This window comes from Aedes albopictus, chromosome 1, assembly GCF_035046485.1.
Source record: "Aedes albopictus strain Foshan chromosome 1, AalbF5, whole genome shotgun sequence".
NCBI lineage: Eukaryota > Metazoa > Arthropoda > Insecta > Diptera > Culicidae > Aedes > Aedes albopictus.
The window spans coordinates 96,125,731-96,153,302 of NC_085136.1; the positions used below are offsets into that span (position 1 = coordinate 96,125,731).

The 27,572-nt window shown below is 43.3% G+C and overlaps 2 protein-coding genes across 2 annotated transcripts in view; one reads left to right on the forward strand and one right to left on the reverse strand.

Moving 5' to 3' along the window:
• The window catches only part of LOC109398423 (transmembrane protein fend), a 711,615-nt gene that overhangs the window by 270,257 nt on the left and 413,786 nt on the right, over positions 1-27,572 (reverse strand). The window lies entirely within an intron of this gene.
• LOC109400156 (NADH dehydrogenase [ubiquinone] iron-sulfur protein 4, mitochondrial-like) lies at positions 17,566-19,145 on the forward strand. Its single transcript, XM_062845062.1, is given in 2 exon segments — positions 17,566-18,711; positions 18,714-19,145. Coding segments are annotated over 2 exon segments (633 nt in total). The 5' UTR covers positions 17,566-18,206; the 3' UTR covers positions 18,842-19,145.

A 27,572-nucleotide genomic window follows, 5' to 3' on the forward strand; every position in this document is an offset into this window, starting at 1 on the left:
TGCTCTTCCCTGGAATGGAGGTGATTTTTAATCTCGAGTGTTGTGTTTTTGAAGGATGGATAAACCTTGCATTGATTTCAAAGAACAAGTAGGGGAATAAACTAGGTCAAACGCTCTTCAGAGTTCGGTAGGTCAGGACGCCGCTTAAGAAGCCACTTCAAATGGTAGAGCATTTTTGTGACGACGTGTAAACAAATTTGAAGCTAATCTTTAAAGTCGTCTTAAACCATCGAGAGAAATTCTTGACTGCTTGCCAGCGGGAAAAGCAGAACCGGCGCGTAGGAATGGAACTCCCTACTTCTACTGACTAATTAACGGCGATTTTCCCCCTGAATGTTCTTTTGAACAGACCCGTCCGTGGAAGCAGCAGCAGTGCCCCAGTCTGGTTCTATGAATGAATTAATTTATCTCTTTCACTGGGGCACATGTTCCCACTACTTCAAACTGGATGGCGGCGTGGCGAACATCATCGGAAGACAAAGAAACGCACCGCCCAAGCACTTTCCATTAATAGAGACGGACTTCGCTGAACTGCATGGTGACGGGGGACGATTTCCCGCGTACACCAGACGCGAAGACACGCCGCACCAACTTCTCTAAATGTCACGAGATCAAATTGAGCGATGCGCTAAAGCTTTTAATTCGGGAAATTTTTCACCGAGCCGTAAATTTGTAGCACCAGTGTTGGGCATTAATTTTCCAATTTTCGCGTCTGACAGCGCAGCGCATCAGGATTGAGTCGCACAAGGTTTGCCATTCAGTTGCTTTCTTTCACGACGACGACGGGTTCAGAAGGGCGAATGAATTTATAAATATGTCAGAATGAGTCGCACGCACTGTGATTCATGCCTTCCGTGTGAAAAGGCTGTCGCTGGTTGGAACACATTTCTATAGGGAGAAGCGGGGACGTAACGCAGCGTCTTAGCAAACGTGAACGATACATGATAACTAAAATAAGGCACAGTAAAGCTGACGAAACAAGACAACACGACAACCTCCCACGAATCGATCACGTTCTGATTGATGGACGGCACTTCTCCGACATTATCAGACTCCTATCAGACTCTGACCTGACAATAGCCTAACTGCACCAAAAACTCTCCGTAATCAACAATGTACGGTACCAACGGTCACCACGGTACAACGGCTGAAGCAACCGGATGTCACCCCAGAATACGCGCAGAATCTGTGGCTGTGTTCCCAGCTTGAGGGCGAGCTCAATATGGTCTCTCTTGAAGACTGCTGGAGTACAGTTAAAGCAGCCATCAACGACACGTAGCCAGAAACATCGTGGTACATGGAGCAGAATCGAACGAACAATTGCTTTGGCGAGGAGTGTAGAGAGGAGAAGAACAGACCCACCTCTTTCGGAAGAAGAAACGCCGCCTAGAAGAATGGTGTGCGGGGTAATGGAACTGCTGTGCCGTTCTCAAGAAAACGGAAGTTCTACCAGAAATTCAACGCATCGAGTAACGCTTTCGTGTCGCGAACGGAAATATACAGGAATAAGGATGTGAGACCCTGGACGGACTAACGTGAGGTGATTGAAAGGTGGAAGCACAAATTCGAAGAGGCTCTGAATGGAGTGGAGAATGTAGGCCTGAGACTCCAAGGAAGTGACTAGGTACGTCAGTGCAGCAGAGGACGGGAATGATCCAACACCCACACTGAGGAAACTTAATGATGTCATTGGACTGCTCAAAACCAAGTAAGGATGCTGTCACAGCCGAACTCATCAACCATCCGTCTTTCGGAGGCTACCCACACCATTGGAGTGGTCGTTTGAAAAAAATTTTTGGAGTCTGGCCACTACGGGTGTATTCTCTATGCTTTCACACATTAGAATCCACTATTTCCGTTTGGCTGACCTTATTTCTTTGTTGTAGTTCACCAGGGCCTTCCTGTATAGGCTCCAATCGCCGGTTCGCGGCACGGTTGAATTTCCTACGCGCAGTTTTCCTAAGCTTCTCAAGAGTTTTATTCCACCATGGAACGTCTCTACTCGAACTAGTTGATTTAGTTGGACAGCTCTCTTGGTAGGCGTTAAGGATTTTGTTTTCAATGGATTTGGACGCATCTTCCAATTGTGTTATGGACTTGATGTGACTTTCTATGATGTACTCTTCGGATTGTAGGATAGCTGAGTAGGATTCTTAATCAGTTTTCTTAGGATCTTCAAACGTTTTTTTTCTATCGTTAGACCCCCTTTCCATTCGAAGATGATGTGTTCATAGTCTGACATTGATATTTCTTCAGAAACACGCCAGTTTTTTATTTTATCAGAGATAGACCGACTACATAGAGTCAAGTCCAAAACTTCGTGACGAATGGAGATTTCAAACGTGAGCTTATCACCAACATTACAAATGTCAATGTTCTTGTAGGAGAGAAACTGTAACAGGTACTCACCTCTGGTGTTTATATTTGTACTTCCCCATACGGTGTGATCCCAACCAGGGGCGTACAATTTCGTTTCAATGATACACTTTCATGCAACATTTGAATGAGTCACTTCAAGTGTTTCATGCATTTTTCTAATGACACGGTCATTAAAAAAAACTTTTCCACCCATCGTAGCACTCGGTAGTCTCCCACCCGGTCGCATTGCTTGTGCTTCACCCGTCAGAGCATTAGTGTCTCACTGGTGCGCGCTAGTCTCTCAATGGTTACGGGCGCCGGTTAATTGGATTCAAGTGGTCGAATTTGTTATCCTCTTTCATAAAACATAATTATCATTCTATTGGCGTGCACCACTATTTAAAAATGTGGTTTAAATAGTGTTTTTAGCATGTTGAAGTATTTCAATGACTCATAAATGAAACGAAAATCCAAGTGTATCATCCCATGTTTCATACACACTTGTTTCTGTAGGTAGCAGCAACGAACGAGTGTGTTGCTGGGTGAGAGATGAAGCATCACAGCAGTCCGTTCGCATGGGAAACGATTTGCTACAGTCGTCGTACGTCATGTTTTCCTTTCGAAATTGCACGACCCGTCCCAACTAACATTTTTGCTGTATATGAGTATAAGCGAGCTGTCTTCCAAGAGTGTTTGCTCCATAAGCTGTTATTCAGCTACTTTTATTAGTAGGGATGTGCATTTCCGTCGCACCCTATGACGAAGGGGATGTTGTGTCGGTGGCTGTAGGCTACGAGCGCAGCTATTTCTGGAGGAGAGACTTCGTCCACGTCACCTGGGAAGTATGCCGAGACCACTAAGATCTCTCTACTCCCTCTAGCGGAAGGTACCTCCATCCTGACAGCTACGATGTCCCTTTTTATGAAATTGGAAAGTATTTACAGTTGTTATGTAATAAAATAGCCGCTCTAGGAGAAAGCTGGCTGTCATCATATGCCAACTTACGCGAGTGTTGTGGAATACCTTGTATTCTGGATTTATTGACCCATGGATCTTGAATGAGGGTTACGGTTAAATTCTTTTGGTGAACCTCCGACAGAGCACACCTGTGGCGCTCTCAGCATGGTGGAGGTTCACTTGCAGAACTTTAGTCACCATTTCCGGGGTTCCCGCTTTTTTCCGGACGACGACTGTCTGGCTTTGGATTTTGCGGATCATCAGGATGTCGTTTGATGTTACAGTTTGGGTTGTTTTTTTTCCCCTGTAGCGACCTGGCCCGCCAGTTTCGCCTCTGTGGTCAAACTGTCGCTTTTTGCACCCCCTTTGCCCTGTTTAGATACCTTTGGTATAGTACCACAAGAGCAGGGGGTCGCATGTAAGCTTCGAGCTTTTCCTTTAGAGGCGGACAGATTAGCCTTTATGGTTGATCTGTAATCTTTACGGTTGATCTGTAATCTTCCTTAGTTGGATTTCACAAATCGGTAGTTGAGGGTGTATTTGGAGTTCTTCAACTTTTCCATCGACGCACCCTCTACTGTGAAAATTCATTCGACATGAATGTCTTTCAGAATGGATCGTTTCACAATACGCCAATTAGTTGTTGTGATGTCATTTTGGCTTTCTACGAGAGCCTGGAGCTTTGTGGGAAGAATGCTCGGATCATATCTGGACGTGGAATCGCCACTTCGTCCATTGCCATCAGCTCTGCACCTTCCCAGGGTTTCATGGATGGGGATATTCACTTTAACCACTCAGTAGTCTCTTGATCCTTACAGATTAGAATCATGTAACCGGACTTGTAGATGAGGTTGTTGAATTTGGGTTTTATTGGCTCGTTTCGCTGTTGAACTACTCTGAGCAGGAGTGCTTCTTGTAGAAGGTCTAGCTGGGCTGTAGTGAGTTGGACGGTGGGAAAGTCTTTGGGTATTATCCTGACCTTCACGCTTTTGGTCATATCACTGTAGCTGATACCAGCTGTTTTCCTCATGGGTGGGTTTTGTTGTCCAGACACGTTTTTCTGAGGCGCGCGGTTTGAGGACTGTTGGTCGCGCTGACTCGGATCCAGATGGTGCTTCACCATTTTTTGTTTGGGGTCCTCTGTGGCGGATTTGTCTAGGTCGTTTCTCGAGCGTTTTGAGGAAATGGGCTCGCTCTCCTTATTCAGGGTTATGGACAAGGCCTCATTCCGGTCTTTTCCCTTCTCCTGGAGAGTTCTAAGCTGCTTCCTCTGCGAGCGTGTGAGTGTGGAGATTTTCTTGCTCGGAGCGCTCTTGGCTTTCGTAGAACTCTTGTTTCGGATCCTTTGCTACACGGAAAGATCGATGTACACAGAGCAAGGAGTAACTTTCACGCAGCGATCGAAAAGACAAAAGATTTCATGCAAACTTGTGTGAAAATTCACGCAAATTTGTGTAAACCCGGATCAGCACATTTTTTGTGCTGATCCAGTCGCACGCAAATATAAGTGAAAAATCCTTTGTCTTTTCGTAAGTTACTCATTCGCTGTGTACTTTCGTTTTAGGGTGTACTTGCTAAAGGTTCTTGGGGGTTGATGACGATCCTTATACCATCATCTTCGTTATCCTCCATGTCCAGCAGGTTGGAGTTGGTCAATGAGGGGGGTTGTAGATCTGGATCAGCTTTGTCGATACATGTGCTGCTCCGGGAGATAGGCGTTGAGGGGCAGGATATTTCCATCTTCTCCTGCGAACTACTGTGTAGCTGGTCTTCGGTAAGAGTATTCTCCACTTCGCTCTCACACGACTGAGAGAGGCAGCCGTCCCCTTGAAGGTTGTTTGTAGAATTTGTACTCATTTTTGGTCCCACGTGTAGCTAGGGAAATAAATGTCCGCTGCACCAGTGCCCCGCCGTAGTGCAGTAGGGGCTGCTTACTGGGGTGTTCGCCCTGGTGTACCCCAGGCTCCGTTCGCGGTTGAGCGTGTTTAGAACCCCCTCAACCATTCAGCCCTCGCCTCGGGTGGCATGACACCTTGGCATTGGGGTTTATCCATTTTTGTTTTACACGATGGCCACGTAGTTTCGTCCGTTTCGCTTTGCGGCGATTACCTTGGAATGATCCGCTAAGGCTGCCCCCGTATGACCAGCGGCGCCAACTGATCAAACTTGAATCCCTCAAAGATCGACGAGTATTCCTACAAAGAATGTTTGCTTACGGTATTGTTACAAACCGGATCGACTGCCCTTCGCTACTGGAACAAGCTAACTTCTTAGTACCTGTACGCCGTACTCGTCAAAGGTTGTCGTTTTGGATCCCTGGACATCGGACGCTCTTTGGTCAGAACAATCCTTTAGAGAAATGTTTTAAATTGTTGAACACTGTTGAATCGTTTGATTTTGTAATAAGTAGAAATAGGTTTAAAGCTAGTATTAGGTAATAGGATAATTACTCAGTCTGTACAGCTACTGCTGAAGACATAGTCAAATAAAATAAATAAATAAATAGCCAGCGCAACCTTCCTCCTTTACCATGGCTTAGGACCTGTAGCTCAAGTTCTCAATAGTTTCACAATCTTTCGGACATGCAACTACTGAGAATCATCATTGCTAGCGGAGTCACGACCCTTATTCGCTAGACAATAATTTACCCATTTGTACATATGCACGTTTAGTTATTTGAAAATCATAAGGTTTTCGTTGGTTTATTCAACAGCAAGCCATTCACCTCCGCTGCAAATAAATTTCACACTGCTACCGATTGCAATTGGCACTGATTATTCAATATAATTTCACTCCTTTGTCGTCCTGCTCCTAGGCCAGTCGCCTGAGTGTCTGACTACTCATCTCACGCCACTCAATGCACCTCATATTCCTTTGAGCAAACAAAACGTCACCCTTCCTTCCTCCCTCCTTCGACTATCCACCCTCGATTCCGAATGCAAATCGAAAGCGATTGCGAGACGAAGTGATTCATATTCATATGCAAATTTGCTTTTGATCAATAATTAGATAATGTGTCCCCTTCGGCGGGTGGTTATACTGACTGGCGGCGCGACGGTCCTCGTCAGAGTTGGCTGCAGTACCAGTCCGGTGCGTTTCACGCCTCGATGCACTTTTATATGCCCCGGTTGGGCTACCGTTGCCTTTCCACCAGGTGACAGTTTCCAACCGAGCCTTAGTGGAACATGGTTGAAACGGGGGTCAAGTTGAGTCCCGACTTCGAACCGCCGAGGATCCTCTACGAGCGCTGGCGCTGTTGTACCCGCCATGTCACAAACGGTCACCACCGGTGTCAAGCACAATCAAAACTGGGGGCACGCTTATCCAGCGGAACGATCTGCCATGGCTGCGCGCAAGTAGAAGCGATAATTGCATAATTTTTCAATTATAATTTGCACTTGCACTTTACACATTTCGATGTGATTGCACGCGAGGGCGCGCGAGCGAGGAATATCGCACCGTGAATTTTCGTCGCATAAAAGGTGCTGCTCCCTGCTGCTAGCAATGACGCATCGTTCATTGTCGCTGTCGGGAAGTTTAATGAAAGATTTTTTTTTGTATTTTGTATCGCATCTTTGAGGAATAATTTGCAAATCGTGAATATGAGCATAATTCAATTTAATGATCAAATCAATCCGTGAACTGCTGGGTTTCCATTCGAAAAAGAAACGGTGCCAGTGTCGTGATGATTAAATCATTTATAAATTCGCGTACTCTCACACTACTGGGCTGAAAAATGTTGAGTCGATAAGGAGAGCGTCTAACATAGCTCTGGTCCGAACAACTCCCTAACTTATGCTTCCACGGGTTAATCAATGATAAATACCGCCAGCTAAGAGTTGTGTACTTAGTTTGTAGTGTAGCCTGGGTACTGTTGTTGGGTATATGTCACTGCGACCAGTTTTTAGATCTTTTGTGGATCCACTGTGGATAGGGGTCCTTAGGCCAATGAACTATTGTTCTCAAAATCCAAAAACCATTATAGAAACCGATTATGAAAGATTACGAACTGGTTCAACGGCAACGACTTTTAGCGCGAAACAACTGACAATAATTTGAACATTTTGAGACCACAGATTGGCGTCGGGTCAAATTCTGCTATATACTCTGGCATACGAGGTGAATATGCTACTCACCACCGTGGAGTTGATTTCCTGCTCAGCGCTCACGTCCACGCTGCGCTCATGAAGTGGGAACATATTAACGAGTGGATAATTTATTTATTTATTTAATTTTTTTATTTTAACTAAAAATTTGGAAGAGGGGTAATTGTAGCCAGATTCAGATCACGGCTTCCAAACCTTACCATGATCCAATGTTACGCGCCAACCGATGCTGCCGAAATGCAAGACAGAGGGAACTTTTACAGCCAACTGAATATGTACTGAGGTGGATAAGATTCCAAAAGGAGATATCAAGATCCACATAGGCAACTTCATTGCAAAGGTTGGTTCCGAAAACTCGGATTGTGAGAATGTCATGGGACGCCATGGTCTCGGGAAAATTAGCGATAACGGAGAGCTGTTTGCAGTGTTTTGTGGCAACAATGACATGGTGATTGGGGGATCGCTCTTTCCTCATCGACCAGTGCACCAAGTCACATGGGTTTCCCTCGGTGGTGTCACGGAAAATCAAATCGACCTCATCTGCATCAGTCGAAAATAGAGACAGAGCCTTCTTGATATGCGGAACAAACATAGCACCGACTTTGCGTCCGATCATCGTCTCCTAATCGGCGAGATCCGACTGCGCATTGCTAGGTTCATCGTCAGGAGGAGAAAATCGGGCACCGTTTCAAAACACGCCGACTGGAAGACGCTGCGTAGAAAGGTCCTTCGTCGAGGAGCTAGAGAACCGTGCTGCGAATATTCCAGAAGGTGGAAGCGTAGAAGATCAATGGAGTGCCATCAAGAACGCCTTCATCGCCACTGGCAAGAAGAAATTGGGTGAGCTACTCACCCGGAGAAAGTAGAGGTTCACAGATGATACCTGGAGGATGATAGAGGAGCGAAGGAACGCCAAAGTCGCGATAGTGCGAGCAAGAACACGAGGAGCCAAAGCCGTAGCCCGTCAGCGCTATTCGGCTCTCGAAAAGGAAGTGAAACGCATGAAAACGGGACAAAAGAGCGTGGGCAGACTCCCTAGCCGATGAAGGCGAGAAAGCTGCATACACACACCGGCGACATCCGTCTCCTCTACGATGTTTCACGTCGCCTTATTTAGTGGGACCAAGATGAATGCTACGATACTCGTGAAAGACACGTCTGGACAGTTACTGACCGACCCGGCTGACTAGTTGAAACGTTGGTTCGAGCACTTTCGAAACCTTTTTCAAGTGTCGGCCAAGCCATCAACACCTCAGCAAGATCCGCCAAGGGTTCGACGCATTACCCGTGTCAACTCCATCAGTGCAGGAGATAGAAACAGCCATCCGTAGCATGAAATCGAACAGGACCCCAGGGGTCGATCGCATATCAGCTGAGATGCTCAAAGCTGACCCCGTGGTATCCGCACAACTACTGCAACAATTATTCTGCAACATATGGAAAACCGCGACATTTCCGGCCGACTGGATGCAAGGCGTCTTTGTGAAGGTACCCAAGAAGGGTGACCTGACTGTATTCGATAAGTGGCGATAATGCTCCTGTGATCCTAAACCAGATACAGGAGAAGATTGACGCAACTCTCCGACGGCAGAAAGCAGGATTCCATGCCGGACGATCCTGTGTGGACCATATTGTCACGTTCCGTATCATTCTAGAGCAAATCAATGAATTCCAAGAGTCTCTCTACCTGGTATTCATTGATTAGGAAAAAGCTTCGACAGTCTCAATCACGGAAACATGTGGGAAGCCCTCCGGCGCAAGGGTCTCCCTGAGAAAATCATCGGCCTCATTGAAGCACAGTACAGGGCATTTTCTTGCAGAGTACTGCACAACGGTGTCTTGTCCGATCCCATCCGGTTCGTTGCTGGAGTGAGGCAAGGATGTATACTATCACCGCTACTGTTCCTCATCGTAATCGACGAGATCCTGGTAGGTGACCGTGAACCAAATCGTGGATTTCTGTGGCAGCCCATTACCATGGAGCACCTAAATGACTTCAAATTTGCTGATGACGTTGCTCTCCTAGCTCAACGGCGCTCTGATATGCAGAGCAAGCTCGATGATCTTGCCAATCGCTCCACAGCGGCAGGTCTTACCATCAACGTCAACAAGACCAAATTGTTGGATGTAAACACGGTCAACCCTTCCAGCTTTACGGTAGCTGGGCAATCAGTGGAGAATGTTGAAAGCTTCCAATATCTTAGTAGCAAAATGGCGGCCGATGGTGGCTCCAAGATCGACATAGGTGCACGGATCAAGAAGGCGAGGGCTGCTTTTGCGAGCTCAAGAAAGGTATGGAAAAACAACTAGATTTGTCGACGCGCCAAAATCCGAATTTTCAAATTGAACGTGAAATCTGTGCTGCTATACGGCAGTGAAACCTGGTGTGTATCAGTGGAGAAGGTCAAGGCGATGGCTGGCAATCGCCCAGGATGGAGATCTTTCAAGTCGGCCCTCTGTTCCATGGGTTCTTAGGACTGAAAGTAAGGTAGTTCAGAGGAGTTTCGTGATAAAGTTCTGGAGCAACAATTGTTCGAGGAATTCATGTAAACATTTCTGAAAAAAATTCTAGAATGAATTTATTGCGTGTTCTTCGAAGAAATTTATTGAAGGCTTTTGTATGAATATCTGGCGGAACTGCTGGAGCGTGAATGAAACCCTCATTCAGTGGGACCCGCAATATCCCATAGCGACATATACTGCTAACCGCACGGCCAAAAAGTCCACTTTTAAAAGAATTCTCACTAAACCTAAGCTGTGCGTACGCACATCTCCTCGCTTCGATAAAAGATCAGAGAGCAGAGAGAATTGCGTCGTCAACAAACCGAAATAATCGACGAGAAACAGATGATCAAACATCTGACCCAACTACCCAACCCACACTAACAAATCCTACCACCCAAATTACACCAAAGATACACACCCCACGATTGATAACAGCCGCAGTGTTGTGTTCCGCTGATTTCTTGTCTCGATTGTCTCCCTTTCGTACCACCCACCCAACATCCCACTAGGGTGCTGGTGATGAAGTAAGTTCGGTACAATATTACCTTAATTTCAAACATTCGCATTAGTTTTAAACCTACAGCGAGAAAAGTGCAGTGTCTTTTAGAATCCGACAAACGATCGTGTGCAAAATACGATTATCACAAATTGATTAAGATCGAGTGAGTAGTAGACAGAACTAACAAATTTCAACAATAACTAACAAATACTCTTGAATAAATAACAGGCCCTGAGGAAGATCCCAACCCAAGGATCGAAACGTTGGCAATGATGTAGAAGTATCAACGCTTTTTCCGTGACTGAAAGCCGAAAAACTCCCATAGTTATTCTCACTAAAATTTTCGAATTTTCGAAAGCTTTTTTTTTGGAGGAATTTTCGTACGATATAAATTTGTATCCTCAGTTTCTCTTAATCGATTTTTTAGATTTTACAACATTGGAATAATTCCTGAAGGCATTATTTGAGTGATCCTTGCAGAAACTTTCAAAAGAATCCAGCAGAAATTTATGGAGGAATCCTGGAATCAACTTTTGAAGGAGAAATTGATAAATCAATCCCGAAAAATATACGAAATACAAAAATATTCCAAAACAAATAATGGAGCTTTTTCCGATAAATTTCTTACAGAATTCTCGGAGTCTTTTAGAGAAATCCTTAGACGAAAATTCGGTAAACTTTCAGGAGGATTATTTGGCTGAAAGCTCGGTGGAATTTCTGAAGAAACCGTTTGAAGCATCATTGAAACATTGGAGGAATTTTTCTGAAGTAATTGGTGGAAATTCTGGTGAAATTTTCGAAAGACTTTCTTCAATTTTTAGATAAAATTCTCAGGGAAATGTTTTTAAAAATCTTCGTTGGAACTGAAAAAAAGTCTTTAGATAAAATGATAGAACTCTTTTAAATAGAAACTTCGATTGTTTGAGAAGTTCTCTCGAAGGATTTTTTAAAGTTTTGTCGGTTAATTTCTGAATACCGAAAACTCTATCAAAATATCACTGGTGAATTGCATTGTTATTCTAAATCGTTTCTTAACGAGAGTCTACTCCAGCTACCTATGTAAGGGTTAGAATTTAGGTTTTAATGCTTTTTATCAAAAATTCAAAAAAACTGAACAACACTTTTTTTAGTTTTTAAATGTCTTTAAGATGTCTTCATCATACTTACGCTTTCAGTTTTGAGAACCTGTGCAGTAGGTCGTTCCTCTTTTTGCAAAAGTTGGAAATACTTAAAGTTCAATATTGCAGAACGATCGTTCTATCTAAAAAAAACTTTCATGCCAAAATTTGAAGTCCTCAAGGCTAAGTGGTCCCCCACGGAGCCTAAAGTACTCAAAAATTGTATGGAGTCACAAAAAAACATAAAATGTTTTGCGATATCTCTTTTGATTTCAACATTTTGACCATTTTTGGCGATCCCTGAGGAAGCCTGTCATATTTTGTCGGTCAATAGCTGTCCAGATGTGTTTTTCACGGGCATCGTAGCATTTATCTTAATCCCACTCGTGCGACGTGAGACATCGTAGAGGAGACGAATGTCGCCGATATTTGCGACTGTCTCGCCTTCGTCGGCTAGGCGGCTAGGGAGTCCGCCCACGCTCGTTTGTCCCGCCTACATGAGCGTTTCACTTCCTTCTCGAGAGTCGAATAGCGCTGACGATCTACGGCTTTGGCTCTTTGTGTTTTCGCTCGTTCTATCGCGCCAATGGTGTTCCTTCGCTATCAGGTATCATCTGTGATCCACTGCTTCCTCTGGGTGCGTAACTCACCCAAATTATTCACGCCGGTTGCGATGAAGGCGTTCTTGATGTCGCTCCATTGATCTTCTACGTTTCCACCTTCCGGAATATCACCGTAGCGTCTTGCAGTTGGCGTGCGTTGAGCTGGGACCCGATTTTCTCCTCCTGTCGATGGATCCATTCTCCGATAGTGTCCTATTCCAGCAGCATTCTAATCCATGAGATTACATTACTTACCAATAGCATTAATTTTGGAAACTTTTCCCCATAAATTTGATTGAGCTAAGATGACTTGGATTCGAATTTGCTTCACAGTTGGATATGGGGGATTCGTATATTGAATTTATAACAAAGTGGCAATAAATTCTAGCAATTTTATTCTACGTACACCCTGAAAAATATAAACCAGGTACAAAGCAACCACAAATGTCAACCGGGTGTATCAATATGCTTACATTTGAGGCAGGATTTAACATCGGTGTCACGATTAAGCGACGGAAAATAAAATGCCAATACATATTTTTTTTTTCGCTTGCACAACTGATGTAATACGTGATGTCAAAACATGACAACGGAAGTGATAAAAAAAATGAACCAGAGGAAAAGTTTTCTGAAATTTTAATCCCTTCCGATGTGGTCTGGTTGGTTGGTATCCATTGGATATTACTATTGGCAACGTAATACACGCACGTTCCGCTCTACGCACCACGTTATATCCCGCATCTGGTGTGCTCGGTTTGGCACACGTGTGATGTGACAGTTTTTATTTTTTCGGGCTTTGGCTGAATACTTAATGCTCTGTCCTCCCTGCTGTTGCCCACGTTGTTGACTGCGTGTACGTGTCAGAGGAAGGACATTTTTGTGTATTCATTACTTTGTTGTGGCCAGCTGTGAAGCTACATCAAAACCCGGACGGATAATAATGGTGATCGGAACTCATGTGTGTAATTATTTCATTGCCCGGAAATGAGATCTGATTGAGTGATGTGAGCTTTTCGCATTAGACTGGAATTACTGAGCTTTCGTTGAAGGTAGTTCAATGAATTATGGTATCAAAATATGTATATAAGTATTCGGCAGTGGATTCGCTAGTGCTGTGTCGGAAAATGAATCGACAACATTTCCGGTGTACACCAACTGATGAATTCTGTCAAACCAATTACTATTGCTGAAATTACAAAAGATAATCTATGATAGTGTTTTTTTGCGTCTTTGGTGTTTAGGTTAGTGATTGCTTAGCTGTTTTCACATGTATGCTAACACACGGTGTAGAAAAGACATTGGAGCGCTGTTCCATTAATTTTGAAAATCAGCGGGGTCTGATATCAGATCCATTAACTCCCTAATCAGGATAATTCAAGTTTTGTTGATCTATTGAACAGAATATCACCGAAGGAATCTTATACAATTTTTTGAACTGCATTCTGGAATTTTGCAAAAAAATACCTTAATTAATCCACCTAGCAGCGATGGCGCATTTCTCGTGCTTTAGAAAACCCATTTGAACAAAACTCAATTGGCATATCGATGAATATCGCACTTTTACACATTTGACAAACATTCATTTCAAGGCACCAGAAATTAAGTCTTAAACACCTCAAAACCACAATCTTGAATTTTGAGCCGCCATTTTGGATTTTAGTCTGCCATCTTGGAAACTCTGGTCGTCATGTTTGGACTCCAGTCTTCTTCCCCATACCTAATATACCCATATTGCAAAGTTTTGGAGAATAAAACACCATTAACCAGCCACCATCTTGGGTTTTAGAACGCCATCTTGGATATTTTGGCCACCATTTTTGGACTCCAGACATCTTCCCCACACACCCGAACCTCCATTTAGGTAACGAGTTGGGACTGCCTAAATTGAATTTTTATCTAAACGGATTCACTTCTACTTGTATTTCAAGGTTGCAATGAAGTATGAGAAGGGCAAGTGGCTTTCAGAATGATCCGAGGGATTTGAAGGGAGTTTGGCAAGGGGGGGGGGGGTGGATCAGAGGCGTTTCCAGGCGTTTCAGTGCGTTTCAGGAGGTTTCAGAGGGTTTTTAGGACTTTAATTTCCTTGACCTTATATATGGTACATCCAATAGGTTATCGTTATGAATAAATAAAACAATTACAATTACAATTTAGGAGGCTTCACATGCTCTCAGGTGAACTTCACGGGAGTTTCAGAGGCGTTCCATAGCGTTTCAGGAGGTTTCAGAGGCTTTTAGGTGCGTTTCACATGGATTTCATTTGTGTTTCAGAGATGTTCCATTGGGGCCCATATAGCCGAGGCGGTAAACGCACGGGTATTCAGCATGACCATGCTGAGGGTGACGGGTTCGATTCCCGGTCGGTCCAGGATCTTTTCGTAAAGGAAATTTCCTTGACTTCCTTGGGCATAGAGTATCTTCGTGCCTGCCACACGATATACACATGCAAAATGGTCATTGGCAGAGGAAGCTCTCGATTAAAAACTGTGGAAGTGCTCATAGAACACTAAGCTGAGAAGCTGGCTTTGTCCCAGTGAGGACGTTACGCCAAAAAGAGGAGAGGAGATGTTCCAAGGCGTTTCAGGGGGATTCAGAGAGGTCTTGTGGGGCTTCAGAAACTCTCAGATGAGTTTCACGGAGGTTTCATAGGTGTTTCAGAGGCGTTTCAAAGCGTTTCAAGGTCTCACTCAAAGTGCAAATTTTCGGTAATACCAATCCGTTTGGTCAATTATGAATTTCAAATAACTCAACGTACATATGTACAGATGGGTAAATTATTGGTTAAATTGGGAAAAAATCCACAGCTCAGGTGATATTTGAACTCACGACCCTTATCCGCTAGACAAGTGCTTTACCAACTAAGCTACCGAGCCATTAATGATCCGGCAACTTAGGGGCTGTTCATAAACCGCGTAGACCGAAATTTGGCCATCTCAGACCCCCCTCCCCCTCGTAGACTTTTGTCTATACAAAAAAATTGAAATTTGTAGGGAGCGTAGACTTTGGCCAGACCCCCCCTCCCCCCAAAAAGTCTACGTGGTTTATGAACGGCCCCTTAGTTGTCATAAGGTTCAATTCTTATCTCATCGATCTATATAATCTTCCCCTAAACCGCGAATATAACCATCTCTGTTGTACATATGTACGAAGAGCGAAAGCGATTTGTTTATTGTTTGAAACTGTTTGCCTATCGTACAGGCACCGCTTCCCCAACCACTTGTAGAGGAAGGACAATTGCTACCTGGAAGGCGATCAAACGCGTCGTTCGCATTCTGTTTGATACGACGGATAACTACGCTACGATGCTCGAAAACGACTCACTCAAAGTGCAAATTTTCGGTAATACCAATCCGTGTAGTCAATTATGAATTTCAAATAACTCAACGTTCATATGTACAGATGGGTAAATTATTGGTTAAATTGGGAAAAAATCCACCGCTTAGGTGAGATTTGAACTCACGACCCTTATTCGCTAGACAAGTACTTTACCAACTAAGCTACCGAGCCAATTAATGACCCGGCAACTTAGTACAACAGAGATGGTTATATTTGCGATTTAGGGGAAGATGATATAGATGATATTAGAATTGAACCTTATGACAACTAAGTTGCCGGGTTGGCTCGGTAGCTTAGTTGGTAAAGCACTTGTCTAGCGAATAAGGGTCGTGAGTTCAAATCTCACCTGAGCTGTGGATTTTTTTCCCAATTTAACCAATAATTTACCCATCTGTACATATGTACGTTGAGTTATTTGAAATTCACGTTTCAAGGTGTTTCAATGAGTTTCAGGGCGTTTCATGGCCTTTCATGAGTTTTCAGGAGGTTTAGGGGACCTTCGGAGGTCGCAGGTGAATTTGACGGAGGTTTAATAAGGGGTTTTAGATGCGTTTCAAAATTTTTCAAGGCGTTTCATGGCGTTTCAATGCGTTTCATGGCCTTGAGGTTTCAGAAGGTTTAGGGGACCTTCAGAGTGAATTTGACGGAGGTTTGATGGGGGTTTAAGAGGCGTTTCAAAGCGTTTGAATGCGTTTCTTGGTGTTTCAGGGCTTTTCAGAAGGTTTCCGATGAATTTTAGGGGGCTTAAGAGGCTCGCAGGTGAATTTCACGGAGGTTTTATGAGGATTTCAGTGACGTTTCAAAGCGTTTCAATGCATTTAAGGGCGTTTCTGGAGGTTTCACAGGGGCTTTAGGGGGCTTCAGAGGAACTCAGGTGAATTTTACGGAGGTTTTAAAGGGGTTTTAGAGGCATTTCACAGGGGTTTTAGGAGGTTTCAGAGGCTCTCAGGTGAATTTCATGGAGGTTTTGTAGGGGTTTTAAAAGCGTTTTAAATCGTGTCAAGACGTTTCAAGGCGTTTCAAGACGTTTCATGGTTTCAGGAGGTTTAAGAGGGGCTTAAGGGGGCTTCAGAGGCTCGCAGGTGAATTTCACGGAGGTTTCATGGGGGTTACAGAGGCGTTTCAAAGCGTTTCAAAAGGCTTAGGGGGCCTTAAGAGCTCGCAGGTGAATTTCACGGAGCATTCATGGGGGTTTCAGAGGCGTTTCAAGGCGTTTAAATGCGTTTCATGGCGTTTCAGGGCATATCAGTAGATTTCACAGGGGTCTTAGTGGGTTTCAGAGGCTCTCAAGTGGTTTGTAGGGGTTTAGTAAGCATTTTAAAGCGTTTCAAAGCGTTTCAAGACGTTTCATGGGTTTTTAATGCGTTTAAGGGCGTCCTAGTAGGTTTTAAGAGGGCTTTAAAGGGGCTTCAGAGGCTCGCAGGTGAATTTCTCGCAGGATTCGTTGCGGTTTCAGAGGCGTTTCAAAGCGTTCCAAGGCGTTTCAAAGCGTTTCAAGGCATTTCAAGGCGTTTCAAAGCGTTTTAAGAGGGTTAAGGGGGCCTCAGAAGCTCATGGGGTTTCATGAAGGTTTTTTAGGCGTTTCAAAGCGTTTCAAGGCGTTTCAATGTGTTTTAGGACGTTTCAGTAGGTTCCAGAGTTGTTTCAGGGGGGGTTCAGAGGCTCTCATGTAAATTTCATGAAGATTTCATGGGGGTTCTAGGGGCATTTCAAAGCGTTTCAAGGTATCTCAATGGTCTTCAAAGCGGTTTCAGGGGAATATAGAAGCCCATTTAACTTTTCCTCTATTACGTAAATCTCTTAGAGGCAACCATTAGTAGATCCGATGACCTATACTTAAGGAAGTTCGTGGAGATTCTCAAACTGACGATGAACTTACCACTTGATAGCACATAGCTACATGAGACTGTTTAAGCATAAATTTCATTCGTTATGTTCCAATAGATCACTGATAACAGTTGTAGCTGATCAGATGGCCTTAACTCCAGGGAGTTTTCGGATACTCCTATACAATCATAGAACCCACCACTTGATAGAACATAGATGCCTGGGGCTGTGTGAGTATAAACCTCATTCTTAATGCTCTTATGGTGATAAGCTCCACGGGCGTTAATACGAGATTTGATACGGATTTTTTAAAATCTCGGATTAAATTTAGTACCTCGCCCCGTAAGCACCAAAATCGGTAGGAACGTATTAGCACGCAGCCACATAAAATTGTGTGCGTGTAAGAAAACGAATGCAAAAAGAATGCAGCGAAACATTATTCCAACCGAAGTTTTGTTTTTGTTCTCTGTTCGTAAATATACGTTTCGTGAACGCACCCGCAGTTTCCATTCTTTGCCATTCCCGTTACATTTCGCGCAAGTAGTGTAGTAAATAGTTAAGTTTGGTGCTGGAAGCTGGTAAGCACGAGAAAAGAAGCCACCCTCGCAAGGTCAACGAATGATCCGGCGTCAGCAAGAGGGCCTTTCCGGCCTGATTCCTAGCCACACATCACAACACCGACGAAAAACCTGCGTGTTGAGACATCGCTTTTGCTTCCGAAGGCCAAGATCCCAGTCAGCGTCTGCATAGTAAAACAACTGATCCTGTCTTCATTTGGGAAGAGCTGCACGGTGCATGTGATGACAACTGTAAACGCCCGCCATGGGTCCGGTATTAACCGGTTGGATTCCCACAAGGCAGCTCGAGCCTGACGGAAAGTTTCGATCGAGTTTGTCACGATGTTACCAAAGAAGGTTTTCCATCTGATTCGGCCAGAAGCAACACATAAATCGTGTTTATTCCGACGGTTTTCCGATAGTAGCATGAGTCCAATCCTTCTATCGTTGTCCCGCGCGGTGACTACGCAATGGACGACGGCATCGTTTTCCACCTTGTTTATGGCGCTGAAGGAATCCCGTCAGCAGAAGGAAGCCCCCATCGTCGATACCAAGCTGGTTATTGCCGACGAGGTAGAGCGCCGCGAGCGGGAGAAGCAGGCAGGCACCATTGCCGTTCCTACCAAGGACGATCTGAGTACGATTTCCGGCATCCCGGAGGAGCACGTTAAGGAACGTCGCGTGCACATCTTCCTGCCAGCCAAAAATGGCATGCAAAGCGGAACGGACAATCTGGACCACTGGAGCATTGAGTTTGACAACCGCGAGCGCTGGGAGAACCCCCTAATGGGGTGGTCGTCGACTGGTGATCCACGGTCGAACATCAGTTCGTAATTCGGATCGGAGGATCCAACCATTGCGAACGGAACGGATGGAGATGGTTTGTCGGTAATCCTGAAGTGTTAAAGAAGCATCGCGTCAAGAACTACGCTGTCAACTTTGCATGGAACAAGCGTATCCGTGTGTCAACCAAGTAAGTTCCTCACCTTGTAGAAGTTAGATGCTGGGCTATTTCGACGTCGTACGTTAGTTTGTTGTGTGTATAAATAACGGATCGGAACAGCTGTGCGGAATTGAAATTGAAATCTAAGATATGGTTGTCATTCCTTCGTGTATAGTACTACGTTCGATTGTAGGAATCAAATATTGTAACTTTGTGGATTAATCTCACCATTGCCAATTATTTATCAAGTTATCATTCAGTGTAAATCGACAATGCTACATATGTGTATATAGGAAGGTAGTAAATTATATATGGCTTTCTTTGTTAATAATCTCATATTTAAATGCGTTGGTCATAGCGAACATCAATAAAATGCATCCGAAAACTCGCTTGAAAAAAACCGTAATAATTCGTTGAACATATAACAGGGCTAACAAACCATGCACCATGGTTGTGGCCGTTTCTGCCTTCCTAATATTTCCGTACATATGCCGAATTAACTCTGGTTTTTATTCTTCTCTTTGGTGTAACGTCCCATTCGGGACAAAGCCAGCTTCTCAGCCCACAGTTATTAACTGGAAGCTTCCAGTGACCATTTTCCATGTGTATATCGTGTGGCAGGCACAAAGATACTCTATACTCAAGGTAGTTCCTGGACCGACCGATAATCGAGCCTGTAACCCTCAAATAAATATGTGGAGGAATCATTGAAGGAATAATGTAGTATTTTCTGAAGGAATGGGAATCCTACATTATTCCTTCAATGATTCTTCCAGATAATATTCATTTATTAATTCCTCTATAAACTATTGCTTCAGAAATCCATCAAAAATTTCTCCTTCAGAAATCTTTTTTTTAAATTATTTCTTTGGACATTTTTCCTACAGTGCTCCCATTTTTTATCAGGGATTCCTCAAGCCATATTATTCCTCCAGGCAGTGGCGTAGCCAGAAATTTGCTCTGGGAGGGGTTTTCGATGTTCAATCATACTTTTTTTTATGTAACATTCACATTTCGTAAATATATACACTCAATTTGTTACGTAAGTTCAAAATAGCGGCGCAGCCGAAAATTTTTTTCGTCACAAAGCGTTTATACAAAGTCTGAGAGGAATCCTTTGATGAACTTTCAAAAAGGACTCCTGTAGAAGTTTTTTCTGGAACTCCTTGGAACAACTCTTTAAAAGGATTTTTTGAATGATTCCTTATTAGAAACCTTGAATGAATTTATGATGGTATTCTAGGTTGAATTTCTGGAAGAATCTTTCGAGTAATCTTTGGAGGTACATGAAGGAATTCTCAAAATAATGTTTGAAAAAAATCCTTGAAAAATACTTGTAGAAATTTTTGAGGAGTGCTTTAGGAAAATCTTTGGAGTAATTCCTGGATTTCTGCATGAATTAGTGAGAAAATTTTGAAGGATTTCTTGTAAAATCCATTGAAGGAATTCTTTGGGGATTGCCTGGAAGAATCCTTAAAGAAGGACTCATTTTCAGGAGTTCTTGAAGAAACACTAGGATGAACTCTTGGAGGAGTTAAAAAATCTTAAATGAATCATTGAAGGATTATTTTACGGGTTTCCTAGATTACTCTTTGGATGAAATTCTAAAGATTTTTTGGAAAAATGAAGTCCTGGATGAATCCTTGAAAGAATTTGTGCCCCAAGATTGCCATTACGAATTTCAAAGGAATTTTTTTTCTTATTTTCCCAAGAAATTCTTTCAGGAAGTTTTTTTTCAGAAATTTCTCCACGAAATTTCCAAGGACCTCCTCTAGCAATTTTCCAAGAAATACCTTCAAGAACCATTCAGAGATTCCTCTAGGAATATCTTCAGAAATTCTTCAAAAAAATATCCAGAGATCCTTAAGAAATTTATATTTAAAAACGAACCTTTCTTTCAGAAACTTTCCCATGAGTTCTTTTAGAAATTTCCTCAGGAATTCTATCATAAATTTCCCAAAGAATAACTCCAGAAATTATTCCTCAGGAATTCCTGCAGCAATTTCCCCAGGAACTTCTTCAGAAATTTCTTCAATCATTCCTTAAGAAATTTTTATCAGGAATTTCTCCATTATTTCCATTAGGAATTTCAAAAGGATTTTTTTCAGTAAATCCTCAAGAAATTTCCGCAAAAAAATCACAATCAATTTTCCCAGAAATTTTTTCACAAAGAATTCTTTCAGAAACTTCCCCAGAAAATCCTCCAGAAAGTCCTTCAAAAAATTTTCTAACAATTTCTTAACATTTTTTCTAGGAATTCTTTCAGGAATTTTTTCGGGAATTCCTTCAGGAAATTTCCACAGGAAATCCTTCAAAAATTTATATCAAGTATCACTCTCAGAATTTCTTCATTATGTTTTCTTTGAATTCATTCAGAAAATTCCTCTGGAATTTCCTTGGGGTATTTCCCAGGATTTCCTCCACGAATTTTCCCAGAAATTCCTTCAAGAATTATCCAGAGATTCATCCGGGAATTTCCCCAGGATTTCCGTTAGAAAATGTCCTTAGAAATTCTTTCACAAATTTCCCCAGAAATTCCTTCAGATAGTTACCCAGGAATCTCTTCAGAAATTAATCCACAAATTTGTCTTGAAATATCCTCAGAATTTTTTCAGGGTTTTTTTAGGACTTTCGACTGGCAATTTCAAACGGAATTCTTTCAGAAAGTTTCCAAGGAATTCATCCAGAAAACTTCCCAGGAATCCCAAGATTTCCATAAGAAAATATCCTCGGGTATTCTTTCGGGAACTCCCGGACGAATCTCAGAAGGAATTCCTGGACGAACCCCCGAAGGAATTCTTCAAGGAATTCCCGATGGAATTCTTGGAGGAATCCTCGAAGGAATTCCTGAAGAAATGCCAAAAGGAATTGCTGAAGGGATCCCAGAAGAAATTGCTGGAGAAATTCCAGAAAAAAATCCTGGACGAATCTTCGAAGGAATTTCTGAAGGAATCCCCAAAGAAATTCCTGGAAGAATCCCTGAGGTGTACGCTGGATGAGTCTCTGGATAAATTTCTGAAGGAATTGCTGGAGAAATTCCTAGAGGAAGGAATTCCTGGAGGAATCCCTAAAGGAATTCCTGGAGCAGTTCCTGAAGAAATTGCTGGATGAATCTATGGAAGAGTTTCAGGAGGAATCCCTGGAGTTTAAGGAGGAATCGTAAAAGAATTCCTTGAGAGTCACTTGATGAGTTCCTGGAGGAATCCCCGAAGGAATCCCTAGAGGAATCCTTGGATGAATTCCTAGAGAAATCGCCGGAATTTCTGGAGAAATTCCTGGAGGAATTCCTATAGAAAACATCGTCCACTTCCTGACCCGTCCTTACCACAGTGTATCACAGTGCTTGTCACACAATTTCAAAATTCTTGCAATGACAGGTAAAGAAAGTTCTTTAATAGTGCTTTTAACCGTTATGTGTCCGACAAACTTTTTGCTTTTTTCTACACCGTGCTTTTTAAATGGCTGCTGGGTACCCGGGTACCCTGTCGGCCACATAAGGGTTAATAATGATTGAGGCAATTTTCAATACACAAGTTGTATTGGATAGTGCTATCGTATGATCAACCTGAGATTGTTCAATCGCAGTAGTCATTTGTTATTTGAAGACATTTGTAATGTTCACACAGTAATTTATTCTCGTTCAAACCTTCAACAAATACAGACATTATCAATTGTTAGTCTCAGTTTTACTTGCCCGGTTCAAATCCACACTTGCCTTCCAAGAGGTTATGGGCCCAGGGCTGTGAATCCGGAACAAGAACAAGGTTGTTGAAGATTTTTTGAAGTTGACGAATCCAGGAGTAGCAGATCAAAATGGGCGATCGGATGGTGTGTTTCCCGAAGTTGAACGGCTCGAATTTCGACAACTGGAGTTTCAAAATGAAGTTGCTTCTGACCAAAGAAGGTTGCTGGAAGGTCGTCAATGAACCGAAGCCGAACCCTGCTCCTGCAAATTGGACCGAAAAAGACGAACAAGCCCTAGCGACAATTGGTTTGGCCGTCGAGGATAGTCAGCTCGTCCACATTAGGAAGGCCAAGACTGCAGCTGAAGCCTGGAAAAGTTTGGAGAATTTCCATGTGAAGCGGACTCTGAGTACCAAGGTCTCGATCATGCGTAGGATTTGTGCGCTGCGACTGGAGAACAACGGTGACATGGAGATCCATATCGGAAGATTGGTGGAACTATTCGACAAACTCAACGGACTTCAGCCCGACAAGGTACTGGATGAAAGTTGGCTGGTGGCAATCATGTTCAGCAGTCTCTCTGAAGAATACGATACGCTTGTGACGGCATTGGAGGCCAGATCTGAAGACGATTTGACGCTGGATCTTGTTAAAGGTAAGCTAGTTGATGAGTGGAGCAAGCGGAGAAATCGTGGAAGCATTGAAGACTCAGAAACGGCGCTTCAAACTGGTCCGAAGGTCATGAAATGTTTTTTCTGCAAGAAACCCGGTCATCAAAAGGTGGATTGTCAGAAATTCAAGGCCTGGAAAGAAACACAGAAGAAGAGATCGAAAACTTCCAAGGAGAAAGTCGACAGTGTGCATCAAGGCGACGATGACGAGCATTGGGGTTTCTGCGTTGAAGATTCAGCTACTCGAGATGAACGTTGGATCCTGGACTCAGGTGCTACGTGCCACATCGCAAACTACCGAAGTTTTTTCGATTCACTGGATGAAGGTATACGTGAAGACATTTGGGTAGCAAACGGAACCAAAGTGAAGTCCTCTGGCCGTGGATCTGGAAAGCTTGAATTGCTGGACCATGCTGGAAATAAGCGAACGGTTACGATGGATGCGGTGTTGTTTGTACCAGAAATGAAATCAAACCTGATGTCAGTGAAGCGTTTAGTACAAAAGGATTACACGGTGAGTTTTGATCGTAACGGTGCGGAAATTTCACGAAATGGAGTCGTTGGAGCCATAGCAAAACAGCGAAACAACTTGTTTGTCCTGGAAACGTTGAAGGAATCTGTATCATTGGTTACGTCTGGAGAACACTGTATCCATGAATGGCATCGGCGTTTCGGCCACCGTGATTGTGAAGCTGTGAAGAAGTTGAGCGATTTGGCGATCGGTGTGAAGTACAAAAGGTGTGACTGCAGCAGTGAATGTGAAGTTTGCATAAAGGGAAAAATGCACCGTCTCCCGTTTCCGAAGACGTCCCAGAGCAAGTCAAGTGAAATCCTGGAACTAGTGCACAGTGACGTTTGTGGCCCCATGCGAACTGCAACTCCAGGAGGAAGGAGGTTTTTCCTAACACTAATAGACGACTATAGCAAGTACACAACGGTTTATGTTTTGCGCAGGAAGTCAGAAGTACTATCGAAGCTGAAAGAGTTCGTAGAAATGACGAAGACTCAGTTTGGACGAAAACCCAAGATCATACGCTCGGATCGAGGCGGCGAGTATACCGGAAACGATGTGAAAGCATATCTGAAGCAAAATGGAATCAAATTTCAGTACACAGCACCGTACACGCCCGAGCAGAATGGAACAGCAGAACGCAAGAACAGAAGTTTGGTCGAGATGGCAAGGTGTATGTTGATTGATGCTGATTTGCACAAACGTTTTTGGGGAGAAGCAGTGATGACAGCGAATTATCTACAAAATCGCCTACCGTCAAAGGCAATTGAAGGAACCCCCTACGAACGATGGTTCGGATCGAAACCAAGTCTCAAGCACATCCGTCGTTTCGGTACTGATGCATACTGTCACGTTCCTGGTGAGAAGCGGGTCAAGCTGGATGAAAAGGCGATCAAACTGAAGTTTGTTGGCTACAGTGAAGAGTCCAAAGCTTATCGTTTGCTGGATATCGCTACTGGAAAAGTGACCATAAGCCGTGACGTGAAGTTCCTGCAATCCTCCAATGTGGTTAACGTTGATGATTCTTTGAAAGAAGTTGTTGTGCCATTGGAAGCTAGTCGTGATGCTGAACCTGAAGGTGATCGTGAACTTGGCTGTGGAGTTGCGAACGATTCTGACGATGAATACTGGTTCTCTGATGACGCCAATACAAGCACATCTAGCGAAGACACCTTTGTGGAGCTTGAAGCGGATAATGAAGTCGAGCAATTGAGACGATCAACCAGATCTACCAAAGGTAAGATGCCGAATAAGTATGCTTGTAGTGCCGAAGCTGAAGTTCAGGAGGAGCCACGAAACGTCCGTGAAGCACTGTCATGCCCCCAGAAGGTGCAGTGGCGAGAGGCAATAATGGAAGAGTTGCAGTCTATCGAGTCGAATCAAACTTGGGAACTGGTTGACCTGCCCCCGGGAAAACGTGCTATTGGCTGCAAATGGGTTTTCACACGGAAACGAAACTCGAATGGACAAGTTCAACGTTACAAGGCGAGATTAGTGGCCCAAGGATTTAGTCAACGTTACGGTACAGACTACTACGAAGTTTTTGCTCCCGTCGTTCGACAAGCAACTTTCCGGACGCTGATGAGTGTGGCTGCCAAGCGAAAAATGATGGTGAAACAATTTGATGTGAAGACCGCTTTTCTCCATGGGCAACTTGAGGAGGAGATATTTATGAAACAACCTCCAGGGTTTGCAGTCAAGAATGCTGAAAACAAGGTTTGCCGCTTGAAGAAAAGCTTATACGGATTAAAACAGGCGGCCCGTGCCTGGAATCAACGGCTTCACGAAGTACTGCTGTCCATTGGTTACGAACAAGGCGAAGCTGACCCATGCTTGTACCGGAAATGCGTGAATGGCAAGTGGAGTTACGTCCTTATTTATGTGGATGATCTCATAGCGGCTAGCGAAGATCCAATGATCGTAGACATCCTGGAACGAACCTTGAAGAGCGAGTTCGAGATTAAAAGCCTTGGAGATATTCGATGTTACTTGGGACTGGACGTAGAACGTAATGAAGCCGGCGATTACTTCATCAGTCAACGGAAGTACATAGCTGATGTAGTTCAATGTGCCAACCTTCAAGACGCAAAGCCATCAAGTATTCCGCTGGATCCTGGTTACGAGAAACATGCTGATCAAGGAACTCCACTCCCGGACAATCAGGTGTATCAACAGATCGTTGGAAAGCTACTTTATTTGGCGGTGAATTCAAGACCGGATATTTCTGCATCGATATCAATACTGAGCCGGAAGACCGCAAATCCATCGCAACAGGACTGGAATGAGCTAAAGAGAGTGGTACGCTATTTGAAAGGAACCTGCGACATGAAGCTACGCCTGAGCAATATTGGAGAACCTTCCGAACTTGTGGGATATGCCGATGCTGACTGGGCGGAATGCCGTGAAGATAGGAAGTCCAACAGCGGGTACATTTTCCAGTACAACGGTGGCACAATATCTTGGGCGTGCCGCAAGCAGACGTGTGTATCTCTTTCTACTGCAGAGGCGGAGTTTGTTGCATTATCGGAGGCATCACAGGAAGCATTATGGCTGCAACGTTTGCTGAGGGACTTCGGAGAAAATGTATCCATCACTATTCACGAAGACAACCAAAGCTGCCTCCAAATGCTAAACAACGAAAAATTTAGTAACAGAACCAAACATATTGCAACAAGATTTCATTTTGCCAAGCACCTCAAACAGAGCGATATTGTATGTTTCAAATACTGCCCAACAGAAACAATGTTAGCAGACTTATTTACAAAACCGTTATCCAAGAACCGACTGGAACTGCTCAGGAAGATGTGTGGCCTGAATATGAAGCAACAACTCACGTTGAGGAGGAGTATTGGATAGTGCTATCGTATGATCAACCTGAGATTGTTCAATCGCAGTAGTCATTTGTTATTTGAAGACATTTGTAATGTTCACACAGTAATTTATTCTCGTTCAAACCTTCAACAAATACAGACATTATCAATTGTTAGTCTCAGTTTTACTTGCCCGGTTCAAATCCACACTTGCCTTCCAAGAAGTTGTTCAATTTTCATCAAGCAGTGCTCCAGATATGCTTTTCAATTTCCCGAAAACCTTTTCGGGATTCCTTCGGAAACTTAATTAAGGATTACGTCCGAAATATGTTACGGAATTTTTCTAGAAATATTTTCAAGAAATCTTCCCGGAATTCCTTGAAGGACCCCTCACGGTATTTCTTTAGAAAAGCTTCCAAGAATTTCGTCAGAGATTGCTATAGGAATTCCTTCAGGACATCCTCCAGAATCCTATTTAAACAGTTTTCGAAAGCCGTTCCTCTGTTTCTTTAGACACCTCCAAGAAGTACTTCAGAGATGTCTCCGAGATTTTCTTCAAAGGTTTCTCCAGGAATTCCTTCACGAGATTTGCCAATTTAATTTTTATTTTTCCAGGGATTTTTTTTCAAGAACTCCTCTGAGATTTTTTTTAAAGACGTTTGCGGAAATTTATTCAATAAATCAATACCCCAGTAATTTCTTCAAAGATTCTTCCAGAAATGCCTACAAGGCACGTCAAGATATTCTATACGATATGTTCAGAAACTTGTTCATGGACTTTTTCAAGAATTGATTTTTTTTTCAGAAGATCCTCCAGAAAGTTCTCCAGGAATTCTTTCAAAAATTACAGTAGGAATTCTCTCGAGGGTTCTGCCACAAGTTTCATAAGAAAAGCTTTCATTCATATAGAAATTTCCTCAGAGAACCTTCAAGGAATTCCCATTGGGATTCCTTAAGGAATTTCCTCAGGGATTCATTAAAGAATTTGCACAGAGAATCCTCAAGGAATTCCCGCATGGATTACTAATGAAATTTCCGCAGGGATTACTCAAAAAATTTCCTCAGACAACCCATAATGATTTCCCTCAG